This window comes from Oncorhynchus gorbuscha, linkage group LG04 (genome assembly GCF_021184085.1).
Source record: "Oncorhynchus gorbuscha isolate QuinsamMale2020 ecotype Even-year linkage group LG04, OgorEven_v1.0, whole genome shotgun sequence".
Lineage (NCBI taxonomy): Eukaryota > Metazoa > Chordata > Actinopteri > Salmoniformes > Salmonidae > Oncorhynchus > Oncorhynchus gorbuscha.
The window spans coordinates 85,547,873-85,566,685 of NC_060176.1; the positions used below are offsets into that span (position 1 = coordinate 85,547,873).

Genomic DNA, 18,813 nt, shown 5'->3' on the forward strand with positions numbered 1-18,813 from the left:
AGATTTGATAAAGGCTTTACGGCGAAGCAACCCTTGGGTTTATCTGACAACAGCACCCCAGCAAACAAACACAGACAATCATATTTCAACCCGCCAGGCGCGACACAAAAGTCAGAAATAGATATAATTCATGCCTTACCTTTGAAGAGCTTCTGTTGTTGGCACTCCAATATGTCCCATAAACATCACAAATGGTCCTTTGTTCGATTAATTCCGTCGTTATATCTCCCAAATGTCCAGTTGATCCAGAAAAACATTGGTTCCAACTCGCGCAACATGACTTCAAAATATCTCATAAATTACCTGTAATTTCTGTCCAAACATTTCAAACAACTTTCCTAATACAACTTTAGGTATTTTTTAACGTAAATAATCGATACAATTAAAGACATTTAAGCCATTCTAACACAACTTTGGAAGTATGCTTGGGGTATATTGTGTATTTGGAAGACCATTTGCGACTAAGCCTTAACTTCCTGACTGATGTCTTGAGATGTTGCTTCAATTTATCCACAGAATTTTCTTTCCTCATGATGTGATCTATTTTGTGAAGTGCACCAGTCCTTCCTGCAGCAAAGCACCCCCACAACATGATGCTGCCACCCCTATGCTTCATGGTTGTACTTATTAATACTTATTTTCCACCATAATTTGCAAATAAATTAATTAAAAATCCTACAATGTGATTTTCTTGTTCGTCTTAGTTGAAGTGTGCCTATGATTAAAATTACAGGCCTCTCATCTTTTTAAGTGGGAGAACTTGCACAATTGGTGGCTGACTAAATACTTTTTTGCCCCACTGTGTGTGTGTGTGTGTGTGTGTGTGTGTGTGTGTGTGTGTGTGTGTGTGTGTGTGTGTGTGTGTGTGTGTGTGTGTGTGTGTGTGTGTGTGTGTGTGTGTGTGTTATATATATATATATAAACATTGGCCCATTATAATTTATACACTTTCTATCTAGTTGTAGATGTTTTATAATCCAAAATAATAATTTCACCTGCATTCGGAAAGTATTCAGACCCCTTGACTTTTTCCACATTTTGTTACGTTACAGCCTTATTCTAAAATGTTTGCATCAGCAATCTACACACAACCCACCATGACAAAGTGAAAACAGGTTGTTAGAAAGTTTTGCAAATGTATTAAAAAACAACAGAAATACATTATTTACAAAAGTATTCAAACCCTTTGCTATGAGACTCAAAATTGAGCTCAGGTTCATCAGGTTTCCATTAAAAATCCCTGAGATGTTTCTACAACTTGGAGACCACCTGTGGTAAATTCCATTGATTGGACATGATTTGGAAAGGCACACACCTGTCTATATGAGGTCCCACAGTTGACAGTGCATGTCAGAGCAAAAACCAAGCCATGATGTCGAAGGAATTGACCGTAGAGCTCAGAGACAGGATGGTGTCGAGGCACAGATCTGGGGAAGGGTACCAAAAAATGTCTGCAGCATTGAAGGTCCCTAAGAAAAAATGTTTAAATAGAAGAAGTTTAGAACCACCAAGACTCTTCCTAGAGCTGGCTGCCCGGCCAAACTGAGAAATCGGGGGAGAAGGGTCTTGGTCAGGGAGATGACTAAGAAGCCAATGGTCACTCTGAAAGAGCTCTACAGTTCCTCTGTGGAGATGGGAGAACCTTCCAAAAGGACAACCATCTCCGCAGCACTTCCAATCAGGCCTTTATGGTAAAGTGGCCAGAAGGAAGCCACTCCTCAATAAAAGGCACCTGACACCCCGCTTGGAGTTTGCCAAAAGGCACCGACAAGATTCTCTGGTCTGATGAAACCAAGATTGAACTCGTCGGCTTGAATGCCAAGTGCCACTTCTGGAGGAAACCTGGCACCATCCCTACGGTGAAGCATGATGGTGGCAGCATCATGCTGTGGGGATATTTTTCAGCGGTAGGGACTGGGAGACCAGTTAGGATTGAGGGAAAGATGAACGGATATAAGTACAGAGAGATCCTTGAAGAAAACCTTCTCTAGAGTATTCAGGACCTCAGACTGCGAAGGTTCACCTTCCAACAGGACAACGACCCTAAGCACACAGCCAAGACAATGCAGAAGTGGCTTCGGGACAAGTCTCTGAATGTCCTTGAGTGGCCCAGCCAGAGCCCGGACTTGAACCCGATCGAACATCTCTGGAGAGACCTGAAAATAGCTCTGCAGCAACGCTCCCCATCCAACCTGACAGAGCTTGAGAGGATCTGCAGGAAATGGGAGAAAATCCCCAAATACAGGTGTGCCAAGCTTGTAGCATCATACCCAAGAAGACTCCAGGCTGTAATCGCTGCCAAAGGTGTTTCAACAAAGTACTCAGTAAAGGGTCTGAATACTTATGTAAAAACCTTTTTTTGCTTTGTCATTATGGGATATTGTGTGTAGATTGACTAGGGGGGAACAATTTAATCAATGTTAGAATAAGGATAAGGCTGTAATGTAACAAAATGTGGAAAAAGTCAAGGGGTCTAACTACTTTCCGAATGCACTGTATATATTAGTTTTACTCATCCATATGATGGAAATCCATTGCAGTGACAGAACTTTAACCCCAGGGTTCATTACATCTTCTGTAGGGCCGTAGAGTAAGTCAGGGTCAGGGGTCATTACCTCTTCTGTAGGGCCGTAGAGTAAGTCAGGGTCAGGGTTCATTACCTCTTCTGTAGGGCCGTAGTACTGCTCCAGGTAAGAGTGAGTCGGGGTCAGGGGTCATTACCTCAACTGTAGGGCCGTAGTAGTGCTCCAGGTAAGAGTGAGTCAGGGTCAGGGGTCAGGGTTCATTACCTCATCTGTAGGAACGTAGTACTGCTCCAGGTAAGAGTGAGTCAGGGTCAGGGGTCATTACCTCATCTGTAGGGCCGTAGTACTACTCCAGGTAAGAGTGAGTCAGGGTCAGGGTCAGGGTTCATTACCTCATCTGTAGGGCCGTAGCACTGCTCCAGGTAAGAGTGAGTCAGGGTCAGGGGTCATTACCTCATCTGTAGGGCCGTAGTAGTGCTCCAGGTAAGAGTGAGTCAGGGTCAGGGGTCATTACCTCATCTGTAGGGTCGTAGTACTACTCCAGGTAAGAGTGAGGCAGGGTCATTACCTCATCTGTAGGGCCGTAGAGTAAGTCAGGGTCAGGGTTCATTACCTCATCTGTAGGGTTGTAATACTATTCCAGGTAAGAGTGAGTCAGGGTCAGGGGTCATTACCTCATCTGTAGGGTTGTAATACTATTCCAGGTAAGAGTGAGTCAGGGTCAGGGGTCAGGGTTCATTACCTCAACTGCAGGGTCGTAGTACTACTCCAGGTCAGGGTGAGCTAGGGTCAGGGGTCATGACCTCATCTGTAGGAACGTAGTACTGCTCCAGGTAAGAGTGAGTCAGGGTCAGGGGTCATTACCTCATCTGTAGGGCCGTAGTACTGCTCCAGGTAAGAGTGAATCAGGGTCAGGGGTCATTACCTCATCTGTAGGGCCGTAGTACTGCTCCAGGTAAGAGTGAGTCAGGGGTCAGGGTTCATTACCTCAACTGCAGGGCCGTAGTACTACTCCAGGTCAGGGTGAGCTAGGGTCAGGGGTCATTACCTCATCTGTAGGATCGTAGTACTGCTCCAGGTAAGGGTGAGCCAGAGCCTCCTCTACCTCGATCCTCTTGTGGGGGTTAAAGGTCAACATCTTGTCCAGCAGGTCCAGAGCTTTGGGGTCAGCGTTGGGGAAAAGGCGGTTCCAGGGGACCTTGCAGCGCAGCGGGAGAGACAGCAGGTAGTTCCTGGCCTTGATGTTAATGATGCAGTTCAGATCCTCCTGTGAAGGAGACCCTAGGATACCTGGAGGGAGACATGACACCAGGGGTCAGCTCAACAGCTAGAGGGAGACATGACACCAGGGGTCAGCTCAACAGCTAGAGGGAGACATGACACCAGGGGTCAGCTCAACAGCTAGAGGGAGACATGACACCAGGGGTCAGCTCAACAGCTAGAGGGAGACATGACACCAGGGGTCAGCTCAACAGCTAGAGGGAGACATGACACCAGGGGTCAGCTCAACAGCTAGAGGGAGACATGACACCAGGGGTCAGCTCAACAGCTAGAGGGAGACATGACACCAGGGGTCAGCTCAACAGCTAGAGGGAGACATGACACCAGGGGTCAGCTCAACAGCTAGAGGGAGACGTGCGTGCGTGCGCGCGTGCGTGTGTACCCAGTATGTGGTTGAGCTGTGTGTGTGTGTGTGTGTGTGTGTGTGTGTGTGTGTGTGTGTGTGTGTGTGTGTGTGTGTGTGTGTGTGTGTGTGTGTGTGTGTGTGTGTGTGTGTGTGTGTGTGTGTGTGTGTGTGTGTGTGTGTGTACCCAGTATGTGGTTCAGCTGGTCCAGGTAGTGCTTCCCGGGGAAGATGGGTCTATTGGAGAGCATCTCAGCCAGGATGCAGCCCACAGACCAGATATCAATCGACTTGGTGTAACCCTGAGAGAGGAGAGGCTAGCATTAACACAGCAGACAGGAACCTCTAGCATTAACACAGCAGATAGGAACCTCTAGCATTAACACAGCATATAGGAACCTCTAGCATTAACACAGCATATAGGAACCTCTAGCATTAACACAGCATATAGGAACCTCTAGCATTAACACAGCATATAGGAACCTCTAGCATTAACACAGCATATAGGAACCTCTAGCATTAACACAGCATATAGGAACCTCTAGCATTAACACAGCATATAGGAACCTCTAGCATTAACACAGCATATAGGAACCTCTAGCATTAACACAGCATATAGGAACCTCTAGCATTAACACAGCATATAGGAACCTCTAGCATTAAACACAGCATATAGGAACCTCTAGCATTAACACAGCATATAGGAACCTCTAGCATTAACACAGCATATAGGAACCTCTAGCATTAACACAGCATATAGGAACCTCTAGCATTAACACAGCATATAGGAACCTCTAGCATTAACACAGCATATAGGAACCTCTAGCATTAACACAGCATATAGGAACCTCTAGCATTAACACAGCATATAGGAACCTCTAGCATTAACACAGCATATAGGAACCTCTAGCATTAACACAGCATATAGGAACCTCTAGCATTAACACAGCATATAGGAACCTCTAGCATTAACACAGCATATAGGAACCTCTAGCATTAACACAGCATATAGGAACCTCTAGCATTAACACAGCATATAGGAACCTCTAGCATTAACACAGCATATAGGAACCTCTAGCATTAACACAGCATATAGGAACCTCTAGCATTAACACAGCATATAGGAACCTCTAGCATTAATACAGCAGATAGGAACCTCTAGCATTAACACAGCATATAGGAACCTCTAGCATTAACACAGCATATAGGAACCTCTAGCATTAACACAGCATATAGGAACCTCTAGCATTAACACAGCATATAGGAACCTCTAGCATTAACACAGCATATAGGAACCTCTAGCATTAACACAGCATATAGGAACCTCTAGCATTAATACAGCATATAGGAACCTCTAGCATTAATACAGCAGATACATATAGGAACCTCTAGTATTAATACAGTAGATATATATAGTAACCTCTAGCATTAATACAGCATATAGTAACCTCTAGCATTAATACAGCATATAGTAACCTCTAGCATTAATACAGTAGATATATATAGTAACCTCTAGCATTAATACAGCATATAGTAACCTCTAGCATTAATACAGCATATAGTAACCTCTAGCATTAATACAGCATATAGTAACCTCTAGCATTAATACAGCATATAGTAACCTCTAGCATTAATACAGTAGATATATATAGTAACCTCTAGCATTAATACAGCATATAGTAACCTCTAGCATTAATACAGCATATAGGAACCTCTAGCATTAATACAGTAGATATATATAGTAACCTCTAGCATTAACACAGCATATAGTAACCTCTAGCATTAACACAGCATATAGTAACCTCTAGCATTAATACAGTAGATATATATAGTAACCTCTAGCATTAATACAGTAGATATATATAGTAACCTCTAGCATTAATACAGCAGATAGTAACCTCTAGCATTAATACAGCAGATAGTAACCTCTAGCATTAATACAGCATATAGTAACCTCTAGCATTAATACAGCAGATACATATAGGAACCTCTAGCATTAATACAGTAGATACATATAGTAACCTCTAGCATTAATACAGTAGATACATATAGTAACCTCTAGTATTAATACAGTAGATATATATAGTAACCTCTAGCATTAACACAGCATATAGTAACCTCTAGCATTAATACAGCAGATACATATAGGAACCTCTAGCATTAATACAGCAGATACATATAGTAACCTCTAGCATTAATACAGCATATAGGAACCTCTAGCATTAATACAGCATATAGTAACCTCTAGCATTAATACAGCAGATACATATAGTAACCTCTACCATTAATACAGTAGATACATATAGTAACCTCTAGCATTAATACAGTAGATAGATATAGTAACCTCTAGCATTAATACAGTAGATACATATAGTAACCTCTAGTATTAATACAGTAGATATATATAGTAACCTCTAGCATTAATACAGTAGATACATATAGTAACCTCTAGTATTAATACAGTAGATATATATAGTAACCTCTAGCATTAATACAGTAGATACATATAGTAACCTCTAGTATTAATACAGTAGATACATATAGGAACCTCTAGCATTAATACAGCATATACAGCATATAGGAACCTCTAGCATTAATACAGTAGATAGTAACCTCTAGCATTAATACAGCATATAGTAACCTCTAGCATTAATACAGCATATAGTAACCTCTAGCATTAATACAGCATATAGTAACCTCTAGCATTAATACAGCATATAGTAACCTCTAGCATTAATACAGCATATAGTAACCTCTAGCATTAATACAGCATATAGTAATCTCTAGCATTAATACAGCATATAGTAACCTCTAGCATTAATACAGTAGATATATATAGTAACCTCAAGCATTAATACAGCAGATACATATAGTAACCTCTAGCATTAATACAGTAGATACATATAGTAACCTCTAGCATTAATACAGCAGATAGGAACCTCTAGCAGTAATACAGTAGATACATATAGGAACCTCTATCAGTAATACTTTTTAGACTTGTTGTAGTGTAGTGGTGTATTGTAGACTAATATGGGTTGTTGTAGTGTAGTGGTGTATTGTAGACTAATATGGGTTGTTGTAGTGGTGTATTGTAGACTAATATGGGTTGTTGTAGTGTAGTGGTGTATTGTAGACTAATATGTGTTGTTGTAGTGGTGTATTGTAGACTAATATGTGTTGTTGTAGTGGTGTATTGTAGACTAATATGGGTTGTTGTAGTGTAGTGGTGTATTGTAGACTAATATGGGTTGTTGTAGTGGTGTATTGTAGACTAATATGGGTTGTTGTAGTGGTGTATTGTAGACTAATATGGGTTGTTGTAGTGTAGTGGTGTAATGTAGACTAATGTTGTAGTGTAGTGGTGTATTGTAGACTAATATGGGTTGTTGTAGTGGTGTATTGTAGACTAATATGGGTTGTTGTAGTGTAGTGGTGTAATGTAGACTAATATGGGTTGTTGTAGTGTAGTGGTGTAATGTAGACTAATATGTTGTAGTGTAGTGGTGTATTGTAGACTAATATGTTGTAGTGTAGTGGTGTATTGTAGACTAATATGGGTTGTTGTAGTGGTGTATTGTAGACTAATATGGGTTGTTGTAGTGGTGTATTGTAGACTAATATGGGTTGTTGTAGTGGTGTATTGTAGACTAATATGGGTTGTTGTAGTGGTGTATTGTAGACTAATATGGGTTGTTGTAGTGGTGTATTGTAGACTAATATGGGTTGTTGTAGTGTAGTGGTGTAATGTAGACTAATATGTTGTAGTGTAGTGGTGTATTGTAGACTAATATGTTGTAGTGTAGTGGTGTATTGTAGACTAATATGTTGTAGTGTAGTGGTGTAATGTAGACTAATATGGGTTGTTGAAGTGTAGTATTGTAGACTAATATGGGTTGTTGTAGTGGTGTATTGTAGACTAATATGGGTTGTTGAAGTGTAGTATTGTAGACTAATATGGGTTGTTGAAGTGTAGTATTGTAGACTAATATGGGCTGTTGTAGTGTAGTGGTGTATTGTAGACTAATATGGGTTGTTGTAGTGGTGTAATGTAGACTAATATGGGTTGTTGTAGTGGTGTAATGTAGACTAATATGGGTTGTTGTAGTGGTGTATTGTAGACTAATATGAGTTGTTGTAGTGGTGTATTGTAGATTAATATGAGTTGTTGAAGTGTAGTATTGTAGACTAATATGGGTTGTTGAAGTGTAGTATTGTAGACTAATATGGGTTGTTGTAGTGTAGTGGTGTAATGTAGACTAATATGGGTTGTTGTAGTGGTGTAATGTAGACTAATATGGGTTGTTGTAGTGGTGTAATGTAGACTAATATGGGTTGTTGTAGTGGTGTAATGTAGACTAATATGGGTTGTTGTAGTGGTGTAATGTAGACTAATATGGGTTGTTGTAGTGGTGTATTGTAGACTAATATGGGTTGTTGTAGTGGTGTATTGTAGACTAATATGTGTTGTTGTAGTGGTGTATTGTAGACTAATATGTGTTGTTGTAGTGGTGTATTGTAGACTAATATGTGTTGTTGTAGTGGTGTATTGTAGACTAATATGTGTTGTTATAGTGGTGTAATGTAGACTAATATGTGCTGTTATAGTGGTGTATTGTAGACTAATATGGGTTGTTGTAGTGTAGTGGTTAATGTAGACTAATATGTTGTAGTGTAGTGGTGTATTGTAGACTAATATGTTGTAGTGTAGTGGTGTATTGTAGACTAATATGTTGTAGTGTAGTGGTGTAATGTAGACTAATATGGGTTGTTGAAGTGTAGTATTGTAGACTAATATGGGTTGTTGTAGTGGTGTATTGTAGACTAATATGGGTTGTTGAAGTGTAGTATTGTAGACTAATATGGGTTGTTGTAGTGGTGTATTGTAGACTAATATGGGTTGTTGAAGTGTAGTATTGTAGACTAATATGGGTTGTTGAAGTGTAGTATTGTAGACTAATATGGGCTGTTGTAGTGTAGTGGTGTAATGTAGACTAATATGGGTTGTTGAAGTGTAGTATTGTAGACTAATATGGGTTGTTGTAGTGTAGTATTGTAGACTAATATGGGTTGTTGTAGTGTAGTATTGTAGACTAATATGTGTTGTTGTAGTGGTGTATTGTAGACTAATATGGGTTGTTGTAGTGGTGTATTGTAGACTAATATGGGTTGTTGTAGTGTAGTGGTGTAATGTAGACTAATATGTTGTAGTGTAGTGGTGTATTGTAGACTAATATGTTGTAGTGTAGTGGTGTATTGTAGACTAATATGGGTTGTTGTAGTGGTGTATTGTAGACTAATATGGGTTGTTGTAGTGGTGTATTGTAGACTAATATGGGTTGTTGTAGTGTAGTGGTGTAATGTAGACTAATATGTTGTAGTGTAGTGGTGTATTGTAGACTAATATGTTGTAGTGTAGTGGTGTAATGTAGACTAATATGGGTTGTTGAAGTGTAGTATTGTAGACTAATATGGGTTGTTGTAGTGGTGTATTGTAGACTAATATGGGTTGTTGAAGTGTAGTATTGTAGACTAATATGGGTTGTTGAAGTGTAGTATTGTAGACTAATATGGGTTGTTGTAGTGTAGTGGTGTAATGTAGACTAATATGTTGTAGTGTAGTGGTGTATTGTAGACTAATATGTTGTAGTGTAGTGGTGTATTGTAGACTAATATGTTGTAGTGTAGTGGTGTAATGTAGACTAATATGGGTTGTTGAAGTGTAGTATTGTAGACTAATATGGGCTGTTGTAGTGTAGTGGTGTATTGTAGACTAATATGGGCTGTTGTAGTGTAGTGGTGTATTGTAGACTAATATGGGTTGTTGTAGTGGTGTAATGTAGACTAATATGGGTTGTTGTAGTGGTGTATTGTAGACTAATATGGGTTGTTGTAGTGGTGTATTGTAGATTAATATGGGTTGTTGAAGTGTAGTATTGTAGACTAATATGGGTTGTTGAAGTGTAGTATTGTAGACTAATATGGGTTGTTGTAGTGTAGTGGTGTAATGTAGACTAATATGGGTTGTTGTAGTGGTGTATTGTAGACTAATATGGGTTGTTATAGTGTAGTGGTGTATTGTAGACTAATATGGGCTGTTGTAGTGTAGTGGTGTATTGTAGACTAATATGGGTTGTTATAGTGGTGTATTGTAGACTAATATGGGTTGTTGTAGTGTAGTGGTGTATTGTAGACTAATATGGGTTGTTGTAGTGGTGTATTGTAGACTAATATGGGTTGTTGTAGTGTAGTGGTGTAATGTAGACTAATATGTTGTAGTGTAGTGTGTATTGTAGACTAATGTTGTAGTGTGGTGGTGTAATGACTAATATGGGTTGTTGGTGTGTATTGTAGACTAATATGGGTTGTTGAAGTGTAGTATTGTAGACTAATATGGGTTGTTGATGTAGTATTGTAGACTAGTGGTGTATTGTAGACTAATATGGGTTTGTAGTGTAGTGGTGTATTGTAGACTAATATGGGTTGTTGTAGTGGTGTAATGTAGACTAATATGGGTTGTTGTAGTGGTGTAATGTAGACTAATATGGGTTGTTGTAGTGGTGTATTGTAGACTAATATGAGTTGTTGTAGTGGTGTATTGTAGATTAATATGGGTTGTTGAAGTGTAGTATTGTAGACTAATATGGGTTGTTGAAGTGTAGTATTGTAGACTAATATGGGTTGTTGTAGTGTAGTGGTGTAATGTAGACTAATATGGGTTGTTGTAGTGGTGTAATGTAGACTAATATGGGTTGTTGTAGTGGTGTAATGTAGACTAATATGGGTTGTTGTAGTGGTGTATTGTAGACTAATATGGGTTGTTGTAGTGGTGTATTGTAGACTAATATGGGTTGTTGTAGTGTAGTGGTGTAATGTAGACTAATATGTTGTAGTGTAGTGGTGTATTGTAGACTAATATGTTGTAGTGTAGTGGTGTATTGTAGACTAATATGGGTTGTTGTAGTGGTGTATTGTAGACTAATATGGGTTGTTGTAGTGGTGTATTGTAGACTAATATGGGTTGTTGTAGTGTAGTGGTGTAATGTAGACTAATATGTTGTAGTGTAGTGGTGTATTGTAGACTAATATGTTGTAGTGTAGTGGTGTATTGTAGACTAATATGTTGTAGTGTAGTGGTGTAATGTAGACTAATATGGGTTGTTGAAGTGTAGTATTGTAGACTAATATGGGTTGTTGTAGTGGTGTATTGTAGACTAATATGGGTTGTTGAAGTGTAGTATTGTAGACTAATATGGGTTGTTGAAGTGTAGTATTGTAGACTAATATGGGCTGTTGTAGTGTAGTGGTGTATTGTAGACTAATATGGGTTGTTGTAGTGGTGTAATGTAGACTAATATGGGTTGTTGTAGTGGTGTAATGTAGACTAATATGGGTTGTTGTAGTGGTGTATTGTAGACTAATATGAGTTGTTGTAGTGGTGTATTGTAGATTAATATGGGTTGTTGAAGTGTAGTATTGTAGACTAATATGGGTTGTTGAAGTGTAGTATTGTAGACTAATATGGGTTGTTGTAGTGTAGTGGTGTAATGTAGACTAATATGGGTTGTTGTAGTGGTGTAATGTAGACTAATATGGGTTGTTGTAGTGGTGTAATGTAGACTAATATGGGTTGTTGTAGTGGTGTATTGTAGACTAATATGGGTTGTTGTAGTGGTGTATTGTAGACTAATATGTGTTGTTGTAGTGGTGTATTGTAGACTAATATGTGTTGTTGTAGTGGTGTATTGTAGACTAATATGTGTTGTTGTAGTGGTGTATTGTAGACTAATATGTGTTGTTATAGTGGTGTAATGTAGACTAATATGTGCTGTTATAGTGGTGTATTGTAGACTAATATGGGTTGTTGTAGTGTAGTGGTGTAATGTAGACTAATATGTTGTAGTGTAGTGGTGTATTGTAGACTAATATGTTGTAGTGTAGTGGTGTATTGTAGACTAATATGTTGTAGTGTAGTGGTGTAATGTAGACTAATATGGGTTGTTGAAGTGTAGTATTGTAGACTAATATGGGTTGTTGTAGTGGTGTATTGTAGACTAATATGGGTTGTTGAAGTGTAGTATTGTAGACTAATATGGGTTGTTGTAGTGGTGTATTGTAGACTAATATGGGTTGTTGAAGTGTAGTATTGTAGACTAATATGGGTTGTTGAAGTGTAGTATTGTAGACTAATATGGGCTGTTGTAGTGTAGTGGTGTAATGTAGACTAATATGGGTTGTTGTAGTGTAGTATTGTAGACTAATATGGGTTGTTGTAGTGTAGTATTGTAGACTAATATGTGTTGTTGTAGTGGTGTATTGTAGACTAATATGGGTTGTTGTAGTGGTGTATTGTAGACTAATATGGGTTGTTGTAGTGTAGTGGTGTAATGTAGACTAATATGTTGTAGTGTAGTGGTGTATTGTAGACTAATATGTTGTAGTGTAGTGGTGTATTGTAGACTAATATGGGTTGTTGTAGTGGTGTATTGTAGACTAATATGGGTTGTTGTAGTGGTGTATTGTAGACTAATATGGGTTGTTGTAGTGTAGTGGTGTAATGTAGACTAATATGTTGTAGTGTAGTGGTGTATTGTAGACTAATATGTTGTAGTGTAGTGGTGTAATGTAGACTAATATGGGTTGTTGTAGTGTAGTGGTGTAATGTAGACTAATATGTTGTAGTGTAGTGGTGTATTGTAGACTAATATGTTGTAGTGTAGTGGTGTAATGTAGACTAATATGGGTTGTTGAAGTGTAGTATTGTAGACTAATATGGGTTGTTGTAGTGGTGTATTGTAGACTAATATGGGTTGTTGAAGTGTAGTATTGTAGACTAATATGGGTTGTTGAAGTGTAGTATTGTAGACTAATATGGGTTGTTGTAGTGTAGTGGTGTAATGTAGACTAATATGTTGTAGTGTAGTGGTGTATTGTAGACTAATATGTTGTAGTGTAGTGGTGTATTGTAGACTAATATGTTGTAGTGTAGTGGTGTAATGTAGACTAATATGGGTTGTTGAAGTGTAGTATTGTAGACTAATATGGGTTGTTGTAGTGGTGTATTGTAGACTAATATGGGTTGTTGAAGTGTAGTATTGTAGACTAATATGGGTTGTTGTAGTGGTGTATTGTAGACTAATATGGGTTGTTGAAGTGTAGTATTGTAGACTAATATGGGTTGTTGAAGTGTAGTATTGTAGACTAATATGGGCTGTTGTAGTGTAGTGGTGTAATGTAGACTAATATGTTGTAGTGTAGTGGTGTATTGTAGACTAATATGTTGTAGTGTAGTGGTGTAATGTAGACTAATATGGGTTGTTGTAGTGTAGTGGTGTAATGTAGACTAATATGTTGTAGTGTAGTGGTGTATTGTAGACTAATATGTTGTAGTGTAGTGGTGTAATGTAGACTAATATGGGTTGTTGAAGTGTAGTATTGTAGACTAATATGGGTTGTTGTAGTGGTGTATTGTAGACTAATATGGGTTGTTGAAGTGTAGTATTGTAGACTAATATGGGTTGTTGAAGTGTAGTATTGTAGACTAATATGGGTTGTTGTAGTGTAGTGGTGTAATGTAGACTAATATGTTGTAGTGTAGTGGTGTATTGTAGACTAATATGTTGTAGTGTAGTGGTGTATTGTAGACTAATATGTTGTAGTGTAGTGGTGTAATGTAGACTAATATGGGTTGTTGAAGTGTAGTATTGTAGACTAATATGGGTTGTTGTAGTGGTGTATTGTAGACTAATATGGGTTGTTGAAGTGTAGTATTGTAGACTAATATGGGTTGTTGTAGTGGTGTATTGTAGACTAATATGGGTTGTTGTAGTGTAGTGGTGTAATGTAGACTAATATGTTGTAGTGTAGTGGTGTATTGTAGACTAATATGTTGTAGTGTAGTGGTGTAATGTAGACTAATATGGGTTGTTGAAGTGTAGTATTGTAGACTAATATGGGTTGTTGTAGTGGTGTATTGTAGACTAATATGGGTTGTTGAAGTGTAGTATTGTAGACTAATATGGGTTGTTGAAGTGTAGTATTGTAGACTAATATGGGTTGTTGTAGTGTAGTGGTGTAATGTAGACTAATATGTTGTAGTGTAGTGGTGTATTGTAGACTAATATGTTGTAGTGTAGTGGTGTATTGTAGACTAATATGTTGTAGTGTAGTGGTGTAATGTAGACTAATATGGGTTGTTGAAGTGTAGTATTGTAGACTAATATGGGTTGTTGTAGTGGTGTATTGTAGACTAATATGGGTTGTTGAAGTGTAGTATTGTAGACTAATATGGGTTGTTGTAGTGGTGTATTGTAGACTAATATGGGTTGTTGAAGTGTAGTATTGTAGACTAATATGGGTTGTTGAAGTGTAGTATTGTAGACTAATATGGGCTGTTGTAGTGTAGTGGTGTAATGTAGACTAATATGGGTTGTTGAAGTGTAGTATTGTAGACTAATATGGGTTGTTGTAGTGTAGTATTGTAGACTAATATGGGTTGTTGTAGTGTAGTATTGTAGACTAATATGTGTTGTTGTAGTGGTGTATTGTAGACTAATATGGGTTGTTGTAGTGGTGTATTGTAGACTAATATGGGTTGTTGTAGTGTAGTGGTGTAATGTAGACTAATATGTTGTAGTGTAGTGGTGTATTGTAGACTAATATGTTGTAGTGTAGTGGTGTATTGTAGACTAATATGGGTTGTTGTAGTGGTGTATTGTAGACTAATATAGGTTGTTGTAGTGGTGTATTGTAGACTAATATGGGTTGTTGTAGTGTAGTGGTGTAATGTAGACTAATATGTTGTAGTGTAGTGGTGTATTGTAGACTAATATGTTGTAGTGTAGTGGTGTAATGTAGACTAATATGGGTTGTTGAAGTGTAGTATTGTAGACTAATATGGGTTGTTGTAGTGGTGTATTGTAGACTAATATGGGTTGTTGAAGTGTAGTATTGTAGACTAATATGGGTTGTTGAAGTGTAGTATTGTAGACTAATATGGGTTGTTGTAGTGTAGTGGTGTAATGTAGACTAATATGTTGTAGTGTAGTGGTGTATTGTAGACTAATATGTTGTAGTGTAGTGGTGTATTGTAGACTAATATGTTGTAGTGTAGTGGTGTAATGTAGACTAATATGGGTTGTTGAAGTGTAGTATTGTAGACTAATATGGGCTGTTGTAGTGTAGTGGTGTATTGTAGACTAATATGGGCTGTTGTAGTGTAGTGGTGTATTGTAGACTAATATGGGTTGTTGTAGTGGTGTAATGTAGACTAATATGGGTTGTTGTAGTGGTGTATTGTAGACTAATATGGGTTGTTGTAGTGGTGTATTGTAGATTAATATGGGTTGTTGAAGTGTAGTATTGTAGACTAATATGGGTTGTTGAAGTGTAGTATTGTAGACTAATATGGGTTGTTGTAGTGTAGTGGTGTAATGTAGACTAATATGGGTTGTTGTAGTGGTGTATTGTAGACTAATATGGGTTGTTATAGTGTAGTGGTGTATTGTAGACTAATATGGGCTGTTGTAGTGTAGTGGTGTATTGTAGACTAATATGGGTTGTTGTAGTGGTGTATTGTAGACTAATATGGGTTGTTGTAGTGTAGTGGTGTATTGTAGACTAATATGGGCTGTTGTAGTGTAGTGGTGTATTGTAGACTAATATGGGTTGTTGTAGTGGTGTAATGTAGACTAATATGGGTTGTTGTAGTGGTGTAATGTAGACTAATATGGGTTGTTGTAGTGGTGTATTGTAGACTAATATGAGTTGTTGTAGTGGTGTATTGTAGATTAATATGGGTTGTTGAAGTGTAGTATTGTAGACTAATATGGGTTGTTGAAGTGTAGTATTGTAGACTAATATGGGTTGTTGTAGTGTAGTGGTGTAATGTAGACTAATATGGGTTGTTGTAGTGGTGTAATGTAGACTAATATGGGTTGTTGTAGTGGTGTAATGTAGACTAATATGGGTTGTTGTAGTGGTGTAATGTAGACTAATATGGGTTGTTGTAGTGGTGTATTGTAGACTAATATGGGTTGTTGTAGTGGTGTATTGTAGACTAATATGGGTTGTTGTAGTGGTGTATTGTAGACTAATATGTGTTGTTGTAGTGGTGTATTGTAGACTAATATGTGTTGTTGTAGTGGTGTATTGTAGACTAATATGTGTTGTTGTAGTGGTGTATTGTAGACTAATATGTGTTGTTATAGTGACTAATATGTGTATAGTGTGTAATGAGACTAATATGTGTTGTTGTTATAGTGGTGTATTGTAGACTAATATGGGTTGTTGTAGTGTAGTGGTGTAATGTAGACTAATATGTTGTAGTGTAGTGGTGTATTGTAGACTAATATGTTGTAGTGTAGTGGTGTATTGTAGACTAATATGTTGTAGTGTAGTGGTGTAATGTAGACTAATATGGGTTGTTGAAGTGTAGTATTGTAGACTAATATGGGTTGTTGTAGTGGTGTATTGTAGACTAATATGAGTTGTTGAAGTGTAGTATTGTAGACTAATATGGGTTGTTGTAGTGGTGTATTGTAGACTAATATGGGTTGTTGTAGTGGTGTATTGTAGACTAATATGGGTTGTTGTAGTGTAGTGGTGTAATGTAGACTAATATGTTGTAGTGTAGTGGTGTATTGTAGACTAATATGTTGTAGTGTAGTGGTGTATTGTAGACTAATATGGGTTGTTGTAGTGGTGTATTGTAGACTAATATGGGTTGTTGTAGTGGTGTATTGTAGACTAATATGGGTTGTTGTAGTGTAGTGGTGTAATGTAGACTAATATGTTGTAGTGTAGTGGTGTATTGTAGACTAATATGTTGTTGTAGTGTAGTGGTGTAATGTAGACTAATATGGGTTGTTGTAGTGTAGTGGTGTAATGTGTAGACTAATATGTTGTAGTGTAGTGGTGTATTGTAGACTAATATGTTGTAGTGTAGTGGTGTAATGTAGACTAATATGGGTTGTTGAAGTGTAGTATTGTAGACTAATATGGGTTGTTGTAGTGGTGTATTGTAGACTAATATGGGTTGTTGAAGTGTAGTATTGTAGACTAATATGGGTTGTTGAAGTGTAGTATTGTAGACTAATATGGGTTGTTGTAGTGTAGTGGTGTAATGTAGACTAATATGTTGTAGTGTAGTGGTGTATTGTAGACTAATATGTTGTAGTGTAGTGGTGTATTGTAGACTAATATGTTGTAATGTAGTGGTGTAATGTAGACTAATATGGGTTGTTGTATGGTGTATTGTAGTTGTTGAAGTGTAATATTGTAGACTAATATGGGTTGTTGTAGTGGTGTATTGTAGACTAATATGGGTTGTTGTAGTGGTGTATTGTAGACTAATATGGGTTGTTGAAGTGTAGTATTGTAGACTAATATGGGTTGTTGTAGTGGTGTATTGTAGACTAATATGGGTTGTTGAGACTAATATGTTGTAGTGTAGTGGTGTAATGACTAATATGGGTTGTTGAAGTGTAGTGGTTAATGTAGACTAATATGGGTTGTTGTAGTGTAGTGGTGTAATGTAGACTAATATGTTGTAGAGTGTTGTAGTGGTGTATTGTAGACTAATATGGGTTGTTGTTGTAGTGTAGTTGTTGAAGTGTAGTGTTGTAGACTAATATGGGTTGTTGTAGTGTAGTGGTGTAATGTAGACTAATATGTTGGTTGTTGTAGTGTAGTATTGTAGACTAATATGGGTTGTTGTAGTGGTGTATTGTAGACTAATATGGGTTGTTGAAGTGTAGTTGTTGTAGTGTGTATTGACTAATATGGGTTGTTGTAGTGTAGTGGTAATATGGGTTGTTGTAGTGTAGTGGTGTAATGTAGACTAATATGTTGTAGTGTAGTTGTTGTAGTGTAGTGGTGTAATGTAGACTAATATGTTGTAGTGTAGTGGTGTATTGTAGACTAATATGTTGTAGTGTAGTGGTAGTAATGTAGACTAATATGGGTTGTTGAAGTGTAGTATTGTAGACTAATATGGGTTGTTGAAGTGTAGTATTGTAGACTAATATGGGTTGTTGAAGTGTAGTATTGTAGACTAATATGGGTTGTTGAAGTGTAGTATTGTAGACTAATATGTTGTTGAAGTGGTGTATTGTAGACTAATATGTTGTAGTGTAGTGTGTAGTAGACTAATATGTTGTAGTGTAGTGGTGTAGTGACTAATATGTTGTATGTGTGTGTAGTAGACTAATATGTTGGTTAGTGGTGTAGTGACTAATATGGGTTGTTGAAGTGTGTATTGTAGACTAATATGGGTTGTTGTAGTGGTGTATTGTAGACTAATATGGGTTGTTGAAGTGTAGTATTGTAGACTAATATGGGTTGTTGTAGTGGTGTATTGTAGACTAATATGGGTTGTTGAAGTGTGTATTGTAGACTAATATGGGTTGTTGAAGTGTAGTATTGTAGACTAATATGGGTTGTTGTAGTGTAGTGGTGTAGTAATATGGGTTGTTGAAGTGTAGTATTGTAGACTAATATGTTGTTGTAGTGTAGTATTGTAGACTAATATGGGTTGTTGTAGTGGTGTATGTTGTTGTAGTGGTGTATTGTAGACTAATATGGGTTAGTAGTGTAGTGGTGTAATGTAGACTAATATGGGTTGTTGTAGTGGTGTATTGTAGACTAATATGTTGTTGTAGTGGTGTA

The 18,813-nt window shown here is 37.6% G+C and overlaps 1 protein-coding gene across 1 annotated transcript in view; it reads right to left on the minus strand.

The window, feature by feature from the left end:
• The window catches only part of LOC124034739 (mitogen-activated protein kinase 1), a 102,472-nt gene that overhangs the window by 2,868 nt on the left and 80,791 nt on the right, over nt 1-18,813 (minus strand). Inside the window, exons 5-6 of the mRNA XM_046348247.1 lie at nt 4,337-4,451; nt 3,574-3,815 (exon numbers count right to left, since the gene is read on the minus strand). Of these exons, the coding sequence (XP_046204203.1) occupies nt 3,574-3,815; nt 4,337-4,451 (357 nt within the window). The remainder of the gene's footprint in view (nt 1-3,573; nt 3,816-4,336; nt 4,452-18,813) is intronic.